This window comes from Pavona decussata, unplaced genomic scaffold (genome assembly GCF_977016875.1).
Source record: "Pavona decussata unplaced genomic scaffold, jaPavDecu1.1 SCAFFOLD_51, whole genome shotgun sequence".
Taxonomy (NCBI): domain Eukaryota; kingdom Metazoa; phylum Cnidaria; class Anthozoa; order Scleractinia; family Agariciidae; genus Pavona; species Pavona decussata.
In genome coordinates, this window is record NW_028145473.1 from 504,898 (window position 1) to 521,171 (window position 16,274).

At 39.1% G+C, this 16,274-nt stretch overlaps 2 protein-coding genes and 1 long non-coding RNA gene across 3 annotated transcripts in view; 1 reads left to right on the forward strand and 2 right to left on the reverse strand.

Annotated features, from left to right (window-relative positions):
- The window catches only part of LOC146480958 (uncharacterized), a 153,859-nt gene that overhangs the window by 78,307 nt on the left and 59,278 nt on the right, over positions 1 to 16,274 (reverse strand). The window lies entirely within an intron of this gene.
- Positions 35 to 2,407, forward strand: LOC146480962 (uncharacterized). Its single transcript, XR_014864504.1, has 2 exons — positions 35 to 152; positions 235 to 2,407. It is a non-coding gene; the product is annotated as an uncharacterized LOC146480962 (long non-coding RNA).
- Positions 8,684 to 15,058, reverse strand: LOC146480963 (tRNA wybutosine-synthesizing protein 5-like). Its single transcript, XM_085108678.1, has 6 exons — positions 14,719 to 15,058; positions 13,330 to 13,399; positions 12,603 to 12,647; positions 11,143 to 11,280; positions 10,466 to 10,702; positions 8,684 to 9,003 (listed from the first exon to the last, which is right to left on the reverse strand). The coding sequence occupies exons 1-6, from the start codon at positions 14,952 to 14,954 to the stop codon at positions 8,728 to 8,730; spliced, it is 1,002 nt and encodes a 333-aa protein (XP_084964804.1). The 5' UTR covers positions 14,955 to 15,058; the 3' UTR covers positions 8,684 to 8,727.

The following is a 16,274-nucleotide window of genomic DNA, read 5'->3' on the forward strand; positions in this document are numbered from 1 at the left end:
TGCACTCCACGAGTTTCAAATACCTTCTCCTTCTTTCCTCCTAATCACCTTCTGTTACCTGTTCTATGCACATACCTGCCCCTGGAGAATAATACCCTGAGTTCGCCTACATGCAATCGCCCTGCTATGAAATGCTATTCGTTTGATTTGGGGTTGAACTAGCCTCCCACGCAGTCATTTTTAGGGGACTCGTCTTCCCTCCTCCCCACTAAAAACGACTGCGTGGGAGGCTAGGGTTGAACAACAGTCCAAGGACTCAATTTTGCCGCGTCTAGATCGCGACTTAGTACTGACCGCTTGCATACGCTAGATTTTTCTGTTTTCTGCGTATGATTACATCTGCAAGAGCAAAGCAGCTCCCATTTTCATTTTTAAACATTGGTTTCCAAAGTTCTCTTTAAATAAAGATGTTGTAAACGTAAAACTTTCGGAACATGCAGGTTCATCTTTTAAAGTGACTTTCGCACTGATGACCCTTTTTTAAACTTTTCCCCTCCTTTTTTTTCTTTTTCTTTTCTTTTTTATGGTTATAAATCTTTTGTTTTAATCTAGGTGCCCTTGATTCATTCAAGAACAAAACGATCGAAGAAAGAAATTTGTGATTGGAAGCCTTAGAAATTAGTTTTGACAGACTTTGCGCGAGTTGTGTGGGTAATCTACAGTGTGACGTCAAATCCCTGGTTTGCGAGGGCGGCTTTTCCAGCGGGTGTATCCAAAGCAACCGTGAAGACTAACAGGCAATTATATTTAATTAGCGCAAATTATGACCTTTTTTGACCAACCGCAGCAACGGTTGTGCCTATTATTTTGACTTCAACTAATTGCAGTGTATTAATTTACTGACGTTTACATCTGAAACTTAATTTAAATAATAATAACAGTCTTGTTTTGCACACGCCGACTGCCGCCGGGGAAAGCTTTTTCTGTCCGCTGAAACAAAACTGAGACAATGACCAGTGGACGAGAGGAAGTTTCGAACCCTTACAAAAATTCAGATTGGGACAAAAAAAACGTGCTTGGTTTCGAATCCAACAAGCCATTTTATTGTACAGTCTGTAAACCTGCAATGCTTACATCAGTAAACTGGATTTGAACTCAAAAATTTCTAGCTTCCATCAAGGCTGGTCACCTTTCATTGATTTTTGTTTTACGGTTTTCTCACGCTATATCCTGTCTAGCAGGAAGACCTTACATAAAAATAAAAAAATTACACCTTGATAATGATCGCCTTACGGCTTATTCATGAGAATAAACGACTGATGCAAATTGGAGCAACCATAGGAAAATTATAATGATAAATTAAATGTCATGGCAAAGAAAACATGCGGCTCAAGAAATTTTGTCGAGTGTGTTTTGCCGTCAAAAAGACTGACTTCCACGATAACAGAATAGTTATACTTTGTTATTTTTCCCTGGCCCCGCGTTTACCGTGTTCAGCACCAATTGCCCTGTCAACCGCCTAGAATAGTCTGCAGCTTGCGCCCTTCTTGTTACGGTTTCGAAATATCTGGTGTACACGCCAATAGCTTTCTCCGAGTGACTTTTAGCGCGACTGAAAAACTTAGTAAAAAAGACACTGATAGAACATTGCAGACACGGTACGAAGAACTGAAGATTTCCTCGGGAGCAACAATTTTTCTATTTTACCCAGCTGTGTGATCTAATATCTTCCTGTCCTCTTCCTTTTCAAATCATTGCGGTAGGTATCCAATAAACTTACCCTTTCACTTAGTTATACATCTAAGATTAGCTCAACGTGTACCATTCTCCGAAAAGAAAAGAAAGAAACAAAGTTTTTACCCTTCCGTTCAGTCACTGATCGGTTGTTCATCGACCTCGAATAGTGAATTGTTCGGAATCGGGCTCAGTCAAAAATACGTGACTTCCGCCATTGTCGTCATCAGCTAATCAAGTTCCGCGGCTTCGGTTAACAACAGCAGTGGATCTGGTAAAGCATGAAGCCATCTATGCACTTACCTAAAAAGATTCCTCCTAGAGTCAGCAGTATCAGTGTTGGGAGAATCAAATGATTCAAGGACTTCAACTAGTTATGTTGTGATTTGTCCGGAAGGAAGACTGTGCATTTGAAGGGCCTCACTTGAAATTATGAATACACAACCACATAATGTTTGATTTCGCTTAATGTTGAGGCATAAGTACTCGAATAAAACAATAGAACTTAATATGCTATGACGCCCACGTTTAATTATATTTTAGTTAAATAAACTGACTCTTCAATATTCATTTAACTCAACGCCATAACAAAGTAATAAAGTTTTGTTGGTTTTACTTGGTTATTGCGAAAGCATGTTTATTTCTCGCCGTTTCAGTACTAGTCTCAGCGGAGCATGGATACTTAAATTCCAAGTCCAAGTTTCAAGTTTATTTTTTGCCACAATAAAAAGAATTACAAGACAGTGTAATGATAATAAAATAATTGTGGCAGCCCATGAGAAACCACAAGGCAAAGGTAAAGGCTGCCATATTTGTCGGATCGAGTCGCTTATGTGCGAAAACGCGAATAAAAAACGATTTTGGACGAAAATGTCGGCGTACAAATCGGTTAAATTAATTCAGACTACATACGTACAAATTCGTGTCTGTCTCGTCAGAATTCATGAAAGTCGTCTTAGAGCGGACATTACCTAGCGTGTTCCGTTCTTAGTCCAAAAGTAAACCTTCCCTCTTGTTGTCTATCTTCAAGTTTGAAACCCTCCGGCTCTCACAGTAAATAATCAAGTATATTGATTAAAAATAACGGAAGCCTGAGGCTGATAGAGATCAAAAAGATACACATAGCATGTGGTTCGTATCCTTTAAGCCAAAAACACCTGCTTTGGTCAGGGTTTCGTTGCTAATCAGTTTTTGAATCGCTGAAAGTTAGCTCGCGCCAGACAAATTACTTTATCCTTCGGGCGAACATTTTGCGCCCTGGCAAATTTCCCATGATGCACGTCGCCTCGCCGTCTTAGTGTAAAGCGAAATCCCAATTTGGGCGAAGTTGGACTATTTTGGACCATGATGTGAAAAAATGTCGGTAATTTCAAGATCGATTGAAGTTATGTAAACTGAATCATTTAGCTGATGTACTCAATAATATTTATAACTTTCGGTCGGATGACGGACTAATTAAAAAAGGAAACGCTCTATCATTGCGTTTCCCAAGAAGTCTTAACTATTTTCGGACTATGATGCATACAGCTATCTCAATTAACGTTGTCGGATCAAAGCTTAAAGCTGAAAGGCATCTTCAAAGAGGCTGACGACACCTCATCTATTTGATATCCTAACATTTCTTTCATCCAAATGGCTTGCCATCGTATATCTTCATAGACTGCAAGCAGTCCCGTTCTGGATGGTCGAGAGGTCGTGCGAAATGGCCGAGCGCAAAAAAACTGGAGCGAGCGAGCGGAGGGGGGTGGGGGGGTTCTTCTCGTTTATTTCTCATCGCTCCAGTCTCGCTGCGCTGTGAGCGCACTCTCTCGACTAACCAGAAAGGGACTGCTTGCATTCCATATCTTCACTGGACAAAAGAGGCATAGCTGATTTCGATGAACTTATTCATAAAAAAATCCACAGAATCTTGAGGTGTTGTGTTATAGCTTTGTACTTTGATCCGACAACGTTAAAATAGCTGTATGCGAAAAATGTCTATAATTGTAAGACGTATTAAATTCAATAACAATCGAAAATATACATTAATTCCATTCAACTTTTCAGTAAAGGAATTAGAAAATGTGCTCTGCTATTGAACATTGACAAATAGTTATTGAGCATGTGTCATTAAAATGAACGACCAATGAGAGAGCGAAGTGACAATACCGCAGTAGTTATTTTATAAATTTCTAACTTGCGCTGCCTCCGAAGTCAAAATGTTGGACAAAAGAAAATGCGGCTCAGTAAAATGTTGAGACAAACAGGTTAACGTTGACAAAGGTGAAGATAAATTAATCATGTACGTAATACAATACTACACTACGAGGAGTTTCTTACGGGATTACTAAAGCCAGCGAGCCTCGCAAAGCCGCGCAAAAGCCTCTCGCGAGGAACAGCGACGCGCGCAAGGAAGCAAATAAGGCGCGCGTCGCGTTACCTCGAGGGAGACAATTTTCGCGCGCCTTTGCGTAGTTTACTCGCTTTACTATCGCTAAGAAAAAATGCCTAGGTAAATTGACATTTTGCATGGAAACGGTTTCACAATAAAAAACATCCGTGTCACTGTTTAGTAGATGTTGCGCAGATAAGAAAACTTTCAAGAGGGTTAACAATTCCTCGTGAATTTGAGAGCTGCCATACTTTCCGAGACGTTTTCTTTTTTGGCAATCAAAATAGCAGGCGTTCAGATAGTGGGGAGCCACGCGAGGAAAATTGCAAAGCGTGGAAAATTTTGTGAGCGGGAGACAAACGAGAAAACACTAGGGAGGGGTCGCTTGAAACCCTTCTAGAATATAATGGAACAAACAACAAAATAATCCCCCCCCCCCCCCCGCCCCGAAAAAAAATTGCAGCTGGTACACAATCAAAACAATTACCAGCTTGAGAGTTGTTTCACTACTGGGTCAGGAGGAGGACGAATGCAAAGTCTCTCGGCCCTTAATTTACTCTCGTATCGCAATTTTCTCCGCGCTGCCCTCCGCACTATCCGAACGCCTGTAATATCGGCTACAATCAAAGCCTAACGACTATTTTTTTGTCCTTCGAAACCAATACACGTCGTTAATTTTATTCGTCCGTGTTACAAAAAGCTCTAAGTGACAATTGCTGCTTCCCATCATTTCTGATAAATCCTAATTTTAATGCAAGTTTTCCCAGGCTGTGCCGAATATCACTGGGTATCAAAAGAATTGAAATCTGTTATACACACTTACCTCTTACCTCTTACCTTTCTTCAAGATTTTCCACACAAAATTTACAAGAAGCAGAGGGCAGAGGTAATATAAATAGAACTGACATGGTTGCACAAAAGCTGAAAATTAGAAGGCGGAAAATATCGTCAACTGTCATTACCTTGTTTGATGTAATGCAATCTACACCATTTAGAGTGTCAACTTTTAAAATCGGAAGTAATTACAACAAAAACAAAAAAGGAAAAGTAAAGATCTCAAATTTGCATTCGATGTTAAAAGGAACGGGAAAAGAGAAAAATTTCCTGGTGTGTCAATTTTTAAACTGATCGGAGGCAATTACACCAAAAACGACAGAGAGTGAAGATCTAGAATTTGCATTCGATGTTGAAAAAGCACTAGAAGAGTAAGGAGATTTTCTAGTTTTACTGATAATTGCCGCGCTAACTCAGGTTCGAAAAGTGTTTGTTTCTTTTAATTTCTTTTCTCTTGTCTTCTCTTTTTCTATCTACCTCACGACGACGAAACAAAAAGATGTTGAAAAATGGTGGTCTTAAAGTTGTGATTTTTCTGATTAACTAAAGCTAATCGGCCTTGCCAAAACCTTTTCACTGGATACTGAAAAATAACAATTAATCGGGATGCTTCGCCAAGCGGAACTGGCGAAAATGAAAAATAGGTGCTTAGGGAGACTAGCTACCGGTAATTTACGGTTTATCGCTACAAATATAGTTACCTCTTAGTCTCTCCACGTTATGTACAATTCACTGACTCTTACTTTGGTCTGTAAAAAACTTGATCTTGATTTACAAGGCTAGGCCGTTTACTTTTCTTATAAGCTGAACTTTTATGGCATAAGCCAAAATATGACCCTCGAGATATGGATAAAGGAGATTCCGTGAGCACTCTTTAAAATTTTGGCAGGGGTTTACCTTATTAATTAAGAAACCTTAGCTCATTTCCGAAACAGAAACCTCAAGGCAAACAAAGAAAATTTAAAAAATGTCCCTAATAGATCTGGGAACAAAAGCATTTGAAATCGTGACAAGCTTGAAACTGAGTTTGTTTCGCAAAATGAGCCGAGTGGCCTCCGGCACAGTCAGTGTCTCTGGTAACTAAAATAACAAACCCTTGACGGAAATTTGAAGAACGCAAATCTTACTTTTCATGATCAGTAATGATTCAGTCGGTTTTAAGTTGCCAGTAAAACATTTCTCTCATCCGCTTCCTGTGATACAAATTTCCAATAGCTGCCAAATCACAGGCTCAGCCATCAGATTTTATACCGTATCAATAAAAAGGGACATTTTATATAGGATAGGATTTGATATAGGAAAGAAGTAGGAGAGGGATTGAAATTGTTTACATACCCGACCAGCCGGACACCACGCGAGAGCACTTCGGATTATCATCAGACTACTTTTGTGTCCATCTACTAATTTATAACCTCAAGTTTTAGTTTTTTAATCACCTTAAGTTACTGTGTTCTCTTCCAGTATTGAACTTCAAAAGCATCTAGTGCGGTGTTACGTGTCGTAAATTAATAAAGCCTTGTCCAGGACAGACAGATGTTATATCAACCAGGCTATGCGGCAAATAAATGTGTGCAAGAATTTCCCCATACCCTTATAATTTGTGTACAGAGTAGAAGCGTATGTCTAATTTAAGTGAGGGATTGTGTGGAAAACTTGCCAGAAGCGTTGTTTGGAGTGCATTTGCACCACTGGATAGTGACTTACACACTGGATAAAGTTATCCGCCCTTTGAACAACTGGGGCCAGGCCTGCACCTATACAACAACCGTGCAAAATTTCAACATCCTTCTTTTCCCGAAGGTATTTCTTCATTCAAGATTTTTGTTCCTTTAAACATAGTTAATTGAGGGACTGGTTATAAAACCTTGCCATGGAAAAACAGTGCTGCAATTTATGTTGCACGATCCTTTGTTTTAACGTTCACAGTACGGTTAAATATTTTCAAAGGAACGTTTCTATTGGTCAGTTGCTCTAACACATTTCACTAAAAATCGATTCTGGTCTGTGCACATATATAACAAAGACGTTTGTCTGGCTTCATAACCACATCAGTGCCTTTTATTAACTATGTTTTAAATTCTAACTTACACGGATCTTAAATGTGCATCGGGTTAATCATATATGGGTCGTATTTTAGTCGCGTTCAATCTGCACTCTGTTCAACTTTAATGCCATTTCCCGTCTGAAAGTAGTGTTTTAAGGACGTAGGCAACTTTATGTCCAAGAAACGATTGCAATTAAACTTCAGCGGTGAAATATTTTAAGCAGCATTGTTTAAGTATTACGAGCTTCACCTTATGCAATTTACAAGGGTTTAGAGTTAAACTAACATTGTGAAAAGAAAGCCTGAAAAAATTAAGGCTTGAATGGTGTTCGAACCCATGACCTCTGCGATACCGGTGCCGTTCTCTACCAACAGAGAAATCAAGCCAACTGGGAGCTGGTCATTTTTGCGGAGTGTGTAATAAGCCCGCGTGGGCTGAGAATATTAGTGATGAACTGATTTACTAAGAATTTCTTCAGTTTTTGCGGGTTTGAAGTACACGACTTACAGACGACGTGTTAAGACTATTGTGCCTTATAAACGTCCATAAGTACGCTTAATCGCACGCGCAGACGCAATTTTTATTTTAATTCGCTTTGCCTAGAGGCAGGCAGGATAAAAGAAATTAACAATTGGCGTGTGGACAAGGAGACCACAAAAGCTTAACCAATTATAGCCAAATTTCTCGCGCGCTCATTGGCTAATTACAATAGTCAATGAGGTGAGAGGAAAGACGGATCTGAAAAAGACGGAAAGCGAAAGTCTTATCAAACTTCATTGTGTTCTTGGTGAATTCTTGAATGAAATAATTGTCGATGACACTTGAGATACGACTAGAGAAACTGAAATGCAGCTTTGGAGCGGAAAGGTGAGGATGTTTATATAGGTTTGACCTGGAAATTGCCGGGCGGTAAGCGGGAATTAATGTCAGACTAAAAATAACCGGAGCTGAAATGAACCGTGTGGCAGCGAATTACTAATTTGACAAAACTGTGGAAAGATTTCCCCACAGCAGCATACACTAATTATAAATGTAGCACTCAAATACTTTCCCTCGTGCAAAAACAGCGAACACGACCGGAGTCAGGAGAGTTTTGAATGTATGAATAAGTATTTTTAGGGCTGTGCGGGAATCTTATCAAATATGTCCACTGGATTAAAATTTAGTTTCGAAGTTCAAATTCTCCAATGTATTACCGAGTTATTCAACGTAGAAACGTCGTTTTAAGTTTACGAACCTGTGATTCTTCGAATAACGACGATGAAATTCAGATTTCGTGAAGATCAAATTTCGCGTTTACTCTTTTTTTCTTGCATTTACTCCCGTCCGAACCTAAGTTTATCGCTTTTGCTGTGCTTTACTGTGAATCCCGACTCGTCTTCGGCTCAACGCTCGCGGATCAACAGCAACTGTGAGGTCTCCGAACGAAAAGTATGGGACGAGCGAGGAGATGGGAAAAGAGACTAGGGAGAGACGTATACCATAGCTTGCAGGCGTGTGAAGCTCGCGTGCAAAAATCCAAGCTGTCGTTTCACACCACGCGCGTTCGCGCTTTTTGCGATTCGCGTCTTCGTCAATGAATTTCAACGAATGAATGAATGAATAAATAAATAATTAAATCAATCAATAAATAAAAACTATTGTTTTGCAATCCATAGGAGGATAGACGTATAAAAAAGCTGACATCATTTTGTTGATTTTATTACAATAGTTTTACCCTTAGCTTACTCGAGCTTGTAGTTTGGAATAATGGCGATTGTCCGCAAATTTGTATTTAATTAAATATGTCTCATACTAAGCACTTTATACTCCCTTATCGATCATCTCAACGTTCCCGTTTACACTACCTAAAACATCCTCATTTGTACGACTATAGCATTTGTGCTTCACTTTACAAACTATCCTCCTGGCGTAAAAGTCCCTATACTCTTCAGGAAGTTCCTCCAGCGCCTTGATAGCACGGTCCATTATTTGCATGGCCCTTGTGGCAGGGACCAAATCCTTGTTACCATACGTGTCCTTGCTGTCGTAGTAACAAGGGTCCAAGTGGCGCCAAAAGACATTCACTGCTACTCCAAACTGCGAAGACATAAAAAATGAAGAAAGATAAGATTCTGGATACCGAGGGGATGGAATCACTGTTAAAATTTACCAATTACCTTTACTCATACGTGAACAAGAAACACTTCAAAAACAACAAGACGACCCAATTTTACACATGGGATGTGTTGCCATTAGGAAACGACACGGGTCAACCTTCTGACAGAAAAGAAACTATATATTTATTACTCAATGACCCAACTTCTTTTCGTCTCAAGATAAAGTTCTAAAGCGTGGTTTACTAATGAATGAAAACTAATGAGTTGTACTTTCCCGTGGTGCTGTTCATTGTGCTGTACAGAGTGGTTCTTACTTTTTAGTCTGTGGATGAAATACTATTTAAAGTGTGAATATTCATATAAAAGTGAACATTACCTTATACCATCCTGTGACGCTTTATAGAGCGGTTTTCAATTAAGCGTCGAAAGTAATTTCGTATTTCCTTTAGTTTTGCTATACTGTGCTCTGTAATTGGTTAAAGTGTATATGACAGATTTTTTTTATTTGCTTGATCAAATCTTCTTGTTGTTCTCGTATGAAAATCGAAAAAATAAATTCGCTATCGATTTTTCTTCCCCTCGTTTGAGGCGGTCAAAGACGTGAAATTTCACTTCCGGGTGTGTACATAACCGCCCAAGGCGGGAGACTAGGGATAGTGGACCTGTGACGTCAATACAAGAACGCCACTTTCGCGGATTCTCTGTTTCAGTGTTTTTCTTTATGCAAAGGAGGAAAGATGGTGCTGCGGCGCGTTGTTTACGGCTGCAGCAACACGAAAGACGTTAAAAAGTGAAACAGAGAATTCCGCGAAAGTGGCGTTCTTGTATTGACGTTACAGGTCCACTATCCCTAGTCTCCCGCCTTGCGCGGTTTTGTACACACCCGGAAGTGAAATTTCCCGTCTTTGACCGCCTCAAACGAGGGGAAGAAAAATCGATAGCGAATTTATTTTTTCGATTTTCATACGAGAACAACAAGAAGATTCGATCAAGCAAATAAAAAATCTGTCATATACACTTTAACAAAACTCGTGCAACTTTCTCAGCCACGCGTTTTCCCGCGCTTGGCGCCGGTTACATGTATTTTATTTGAATTCTGATTGGTTCATTGCGTTGTTTACGACCGCTGTGATTGGCCAGAGTAATTACATTGGTTTTTGCTTTACGAAACTCAAATGAAAACCTCTCTATTGTGCTGTACAAGGATATTTCATGTTGGAATTTCATGTAGTACTGTTTATGACACTGAACAAGGTTACTCTTAGTTTTGGAAGTGGATAAAATCCTGAGGTGTGACCACTTAGACAAATGACTCAAAGCTTAAGCACTTTCACGTGTTAAGAATTGTTTCTCTATGTACCTTGTTTCTTTACAGTATTTCATTAATTAAATTCAAGTGACAAGAGTTCGAGGACGATCTTCCAGACTTTAACCGGTCTCACCTGCAAAGAGATCACATTGTGAAACCACATGGCTGGGATGAACAGTACATCACCAGGTTCCATGAAGCACTCAAAGGGCGTGGCATCAGCAAATTTAGGATACTTGGACAGGTCTGGGTCATCTATGTCCAACACTTCAGATTTATCACCATTCAAATAAAGTTTGGTGGCATCTCTTGGGCTGAAAAGGACAACGCGTTTCCGTCCGGTCACCTGGATAAGCAGATTGTCCATAATCTACACGCGAAAAAAAAAAAAAAATGGAAAAATTACCAAAATTTTTAAGTGAACTTTATTTGTGGAGTTTCCTAATTACTAAGATGATCTATTGCTGCTAAAATTTAAAAGAGTTTCACAGCTATTTTGTTTCTTTACACTACAATATGATATGCCTCCTCTGATGACCATTGACCAGTTGACTGTTTGCCGGTTGGTGTTGAGCAATGGTATTTTTTGGGTTGTCTAGTACCTCCCCACAAGAAAGATTATTTTTCTCTAAGAAACCTACCCCTCTCAGATAAGTTTTTTTTGGTCTTTGAGGCTAGCCATCTAGCCAAAGCCAAGCTAAATTGTGCAAGGTGATTTCACACATGTACAAAATAAGGACACACAGCACTCGCATTAGGTGACCTACTGTACAAGTATAAGTAAAACATCATGCAATTTGTCACCCTTACATCATAGTGCGTCCACAGTTGTCCATTTGGGGAGCTGATTCTAAACACACTGGAAAAAAATCTTTCTTCAGGGTACAACTTTGGGATATTGATATCCTGAGCCAAGGTAGGAAACTGGACTGTTATGTCTGATATGTCCTAGAGAAAGAAAAATTGAACTATTATAACTGTAATACAATCGAAAATGAAACAACATCTTTTAGCCAGCCTTATGCACCTTCTTGCATGAAAAGGACAAGAAGAAAGTGGTAAGCAATATTTTGCATATATTAAAATTATTTAATTATTATTGGTTACACGATTGTTGAGTCAGGGCCTTTAAAAACAATTTCCAGATTCATATTATTTTGCAGATTGCCATCTTGAAAGTAGTAGCAGATTAACCTTGCAGACTGCTGGACATGTAACCCTGAGCCCCTGACATCCATCTACTCAAGCTTTGAACACAATATTGAGACTATGGATACACAATTATTAATACACTGTAGTACGTTGAATGATAAGATATAATTATTTGAAACACTTTTACAAAACAAAAATAGGGAAACTTGTTGAAATTTTATAAAACTACCATATGAGGGACTGAAGGCTACACGTACTGGGTATATATTGTTTTTTTGCTTGTTGGGGTGGGGTCCCCTAATCTGCCCCAGTTCCTGGTTCAACCCTTACCAAACATTGTTGCTTCTTGGCAGTTCATTTGGAGTAAAAACACATGATTATGGGCAAGATTTCCATTTTATCCCAAAATGAAGCACAAAGCAGCAGATAAAACATAGAGTCAGTGTTTCCTAAAGGAAATCACAACCACATTAAAAAAAAGAAAAAATGGCAAATCTGAGCAACTGTGTTTACAAGACAACAAACACCAATCTAATGAACAGTATTAAGATTGGTTGTGCCATGAGCCCTTCAATATTATTGTCTCAATGCAAGACTTTCTTTCTGTCTTCTTGTGGTGAGCTTGCTCCCCCAAGTTGGATGGTCCAGGACAAGCATCTCCCCATATTCAAATTGATGCCCAGGGAGGAATTGCATAAAACTTAACGGCAGACGTAAATGCTATCATCAGACGTTAAAATACTGGGCTGAAGCTGAAGGTCTGGCGTTGGCAGTTATGCCCAACATTAAATTTTATGCAACTCACCCCAGATCTTTGAGGTACACTTTGACGAAGTGTTTGAAATATTTCCTCTCCCCCTCAACTGAGCAGTCTTGCCCTGGCACAGTTCTTCCTTCGTGAACTGCTTTGGTAGTCCACTGTCAGGAATTCTGACAACATGACCACCCATCTGGCTTGAGCTTTCTTTAGAAGGGTGTAGACACTGGGGATGCCGGCTAGACCAGGACCACCGTATCCAGCTTTCTAATTAAGTGTTGAAAAGCCCTTCTATGGGACACTTAACAAATAAATACATCTACTTGACATGCTCTAATTTGCTGTTACCAGTAGTACGCACCTTTCTAGGATCATCTCCAAGAGATCTCAAGTAATATTTTTCTTCCTGCGACAAAATAATTTGCTTGTACTAAGTACTGACAGTGTATGCTGAACTACCATGAGGTGCATTAATGATCTGCATATGTAGTTTGAATACTCTATAACATAATTGATATACTTCTGTTATGCACTCTTCTTTGTTGTGCTTTCTTTACAAAGGCTTGCAAATGTTAAGTCCTTGCCAGTGTATTCACATGTACCATAAGGGTAGGGTAGGGGAGGGGATTGGGGGGGGGGGGGCTGCTAATTGCTAACAAACCATTACTCCGTAGATACATGTAACAGTACTCACAACATGTTAATGCATAAAAATTAAGCTGAGCTTACTGAGCGAGTAAAGCTTAAATGGCTAAACTGCATTGCATAGAATTTTCTGAAATGTATCCTTTACATGCATTCCAAGCAAAATTGAGATTTTGCATAAATTAATTTGCACTTCCCATGTCAATGTTTTATGTAGCTGCCAAACACGAGCACGTAGTTTTGCCCGATTTGAGATGTGTACAATGTAGTTATGTATTCTATAAATGATTAAATATAATCAATATAGAATTTGTTTATTAAATACTTTGCTGAAAACAGGCACACTCATCTGTTCAGTATTTATAATGTGTAACACTATACCACATGTATAGTGTACTTGAACAGTACAGTAGTAATCAGTTTTCATAATAATGTGTTCTTACCGGACAAAGAAAATATTCCTCATGGACTTCTTCACTAGCACGTTTCACAAACTGGCTGAATGGAAGGGTCCTAAAATGGCATAAATTTACAGATCAGAAGTTATTTGTACTGTACAGTACTTGACTTATATAATTCAAAGAAACAATGTAATGTGCTGGTTTCCCTATCAGACTGATTTCATTTCATATGTAATTTAATTTATCAAAAGTGGAAAAAGAAAAATCATTATCACAGAGACATTTAAGATGCTGTACCAAATCTCCATGGTACTTACAAAAAATGTAAATGGCTATTTTACTTCTGAGATGTTTGATAGGTTAAAAACTCAACAGGGTCCGACAAATATTTTGGACAAAACTTGTCCCTGGGCAGGTGGGAGGAAAAAAGCACTTGCCCGGCAGGAGGACCTGGTTGTCCATTGTATAGCATGATGGAAGAAAGTCTAGCTAAATCAATTCCTGTAATTTGCAAAGTAAAAGAGTGAAGAAAGTACAATATTCTAATGCATTAGAAAAAAAACTGGGAAAAACTGGGTCTGAAAGTTATGAAGCACGTAAAAATGGCGATCAAAACCAACAAAAACACCGAACGAAACTTGACGACATGTCGACAAAAATGCCTCAAGTTTTATTGCAAAAGGTAAACATTACATAGATTTCAGCATTTTACACAGAATAACTCGTCAGTAAATCACTATGGCCCGAAAATTTTCAGCTTGTCCCAGGCGTCCAGGCTCAGTATTTGTCAGACCCTGTTCAAAATGGTATTTCGTTATTGAGAATAAAAGATTATACATCTACAACATCATGATTAGAGTAAAGCTTAAATGGCTAAACTGCATTGCATAGAATTTTGTGAAATGTACATGTATCCTTCACATGCATTCCAAGCAAAAAATAAAAGGAAATTACCATTGATTTATATATCATTATATATCATCAAGGGCACGTTATGCATCCGCCAACACCTAGGCATTAGAAATTATTTTGAAAACAAACCGGCAAAATAATGCCTCACGGCCGGGGCAAATGAGCCACTCAAATATCCCAGGGAACAATGACAACAACAAAAATAAGTAGTTCTCTGTTTCTGGGCTTACCTTCACCTTCTGGAAAGAAGGGAGTGGGGAGGGGAGGTGAGAGAAGGGGGTGAGGGGGGGTCACTGCTGGAATTGACTGATACAGGTACATTACATCTTGGTATAAAAAACCCAAAATCAGTTTTATTGTTGAAAGTACAAAGAGTCAAACCTCAGATAAAGCCTTTAAAACTAAATTAAAAATTGGGTTAATGTTTATGGTGCTTTTCTCAACCGTGTCAATGTCTAGTGATGAGAATCTCTGTGTTGATCGACAAGAAATTGAAAATCAACAAACCACAAACCTTACTTGTAAGCAAAGTTTTTATGGATGAAATCCATCTTCCCTGTATGACACACATGAACCTTGACCGCTCTTTCACCGCCACGCTGTGCAAGATAATCCGGGGTCCATTTCACAGTCGCGCTTCCGATGTCGAGTCCTCTTAAAATCGCTGGCTTCCGTTTTGGAGAGATTTCAGTTTCAAAGATTTCTTTTGTTACTCCGCTGTAAACTTCAACATGTCTCTTCGCATTCAGTGACATTTTCTTCAACAGTATTCAAATGATCTTGGAGACATCATGTTCTAAGAACGAAACGACTACACAGTTTTGTTCCGCCATCTTGTTGTTATTAAAATTCACCAGGCGTTCATCGAGAGTAAGACTGGGTTCTACAATGGCGACACTCTGTACCAGTGTCTCACCGTCATTTAATTTTTTTTTTTTTTGTCGCTTTGATGTAGGAAAGGTAGCCAAAAGTTGTTGGAAAGAGCAATTGGTCAATAGAATCTTACTGAGGTTTGCCTCTTATCTCCTCTGCACTCTGCATACTTCCATATCTCGACATCTCGCTAAGTGTGAACTTATAAAATGCCCATTGTCCATCCTTTCCGAGATTACTGTATACGTATAATTTCCTTAGGTTTTCTGGTTGTTATTGAAGGTTATATCAATTGGACTAAAACCTTTTCTGTCTGGCGTGATCACTATTAGAAAATGGAATTAAAGAGACACATCTTTTAGGGTCCCAGAGCCATATTACACCAATGAGTCTGTTTGCTGACCAAATGTTCTTTCATCTCTTCTGTTGGACTTCAACTGCACGCGGAGGTTTCCGCGCTCGGTTGATTGTGCTAGTCTCGATACATGGGATGGCGCAGGGCCTTTCATAAAAATGGTTCAATTAATTCCACGGCGTCTCGAAGCCTCAATTTATTTTGTAAGGAAAAGAAACTCGCGTTTACCACACCTAATAGAACGCTTTTTATTTTTACGTCCCAAAACCGAAACCTGGAACCAAAGTAATCACTCTGGCCAATTACAAGAGACGTAAACAAAATCATGATTGAACCGATCAAAATACAAGAAAATACTTGTTATGGGAACCAAGGGTGCAGTGGGACTGTATGCGTGCGAGCGAGTCAGGATTAGTTTCAACCTCGGAGACCCAGGGGCAGAGAGTTGGTCAGGAGGAAGTTAAAACGGGTGACCTAGTAAGCAACTGCCCCTGGGTCCCCGAGGATGGATTTTTTTTTCAGTTTTGCTTCTCGGCATTGACTGAGATCTGGGTACGAGATTACGGCATTGGTTTTATACAAAGCGGCGCCAGTTCTACGAACCAATCACAGAGCGTGGTAAAGCAAAACCAAAGCTTTGGCAGCTATCATGATTACTTTCGACACTCAATTGAGAACGTACACTGCAATAAATTTATCCCGGTATCAGTACTTACCAAGACACCAAATGATACGGTAAACAATTCACTTAATACTGAGGGTGCAAAACGACACTTTCATATTGGGAGATGCATTAAACATTTATTTTTATTTATTTATTTTTTTTTAATACCACAATTTTTAATAG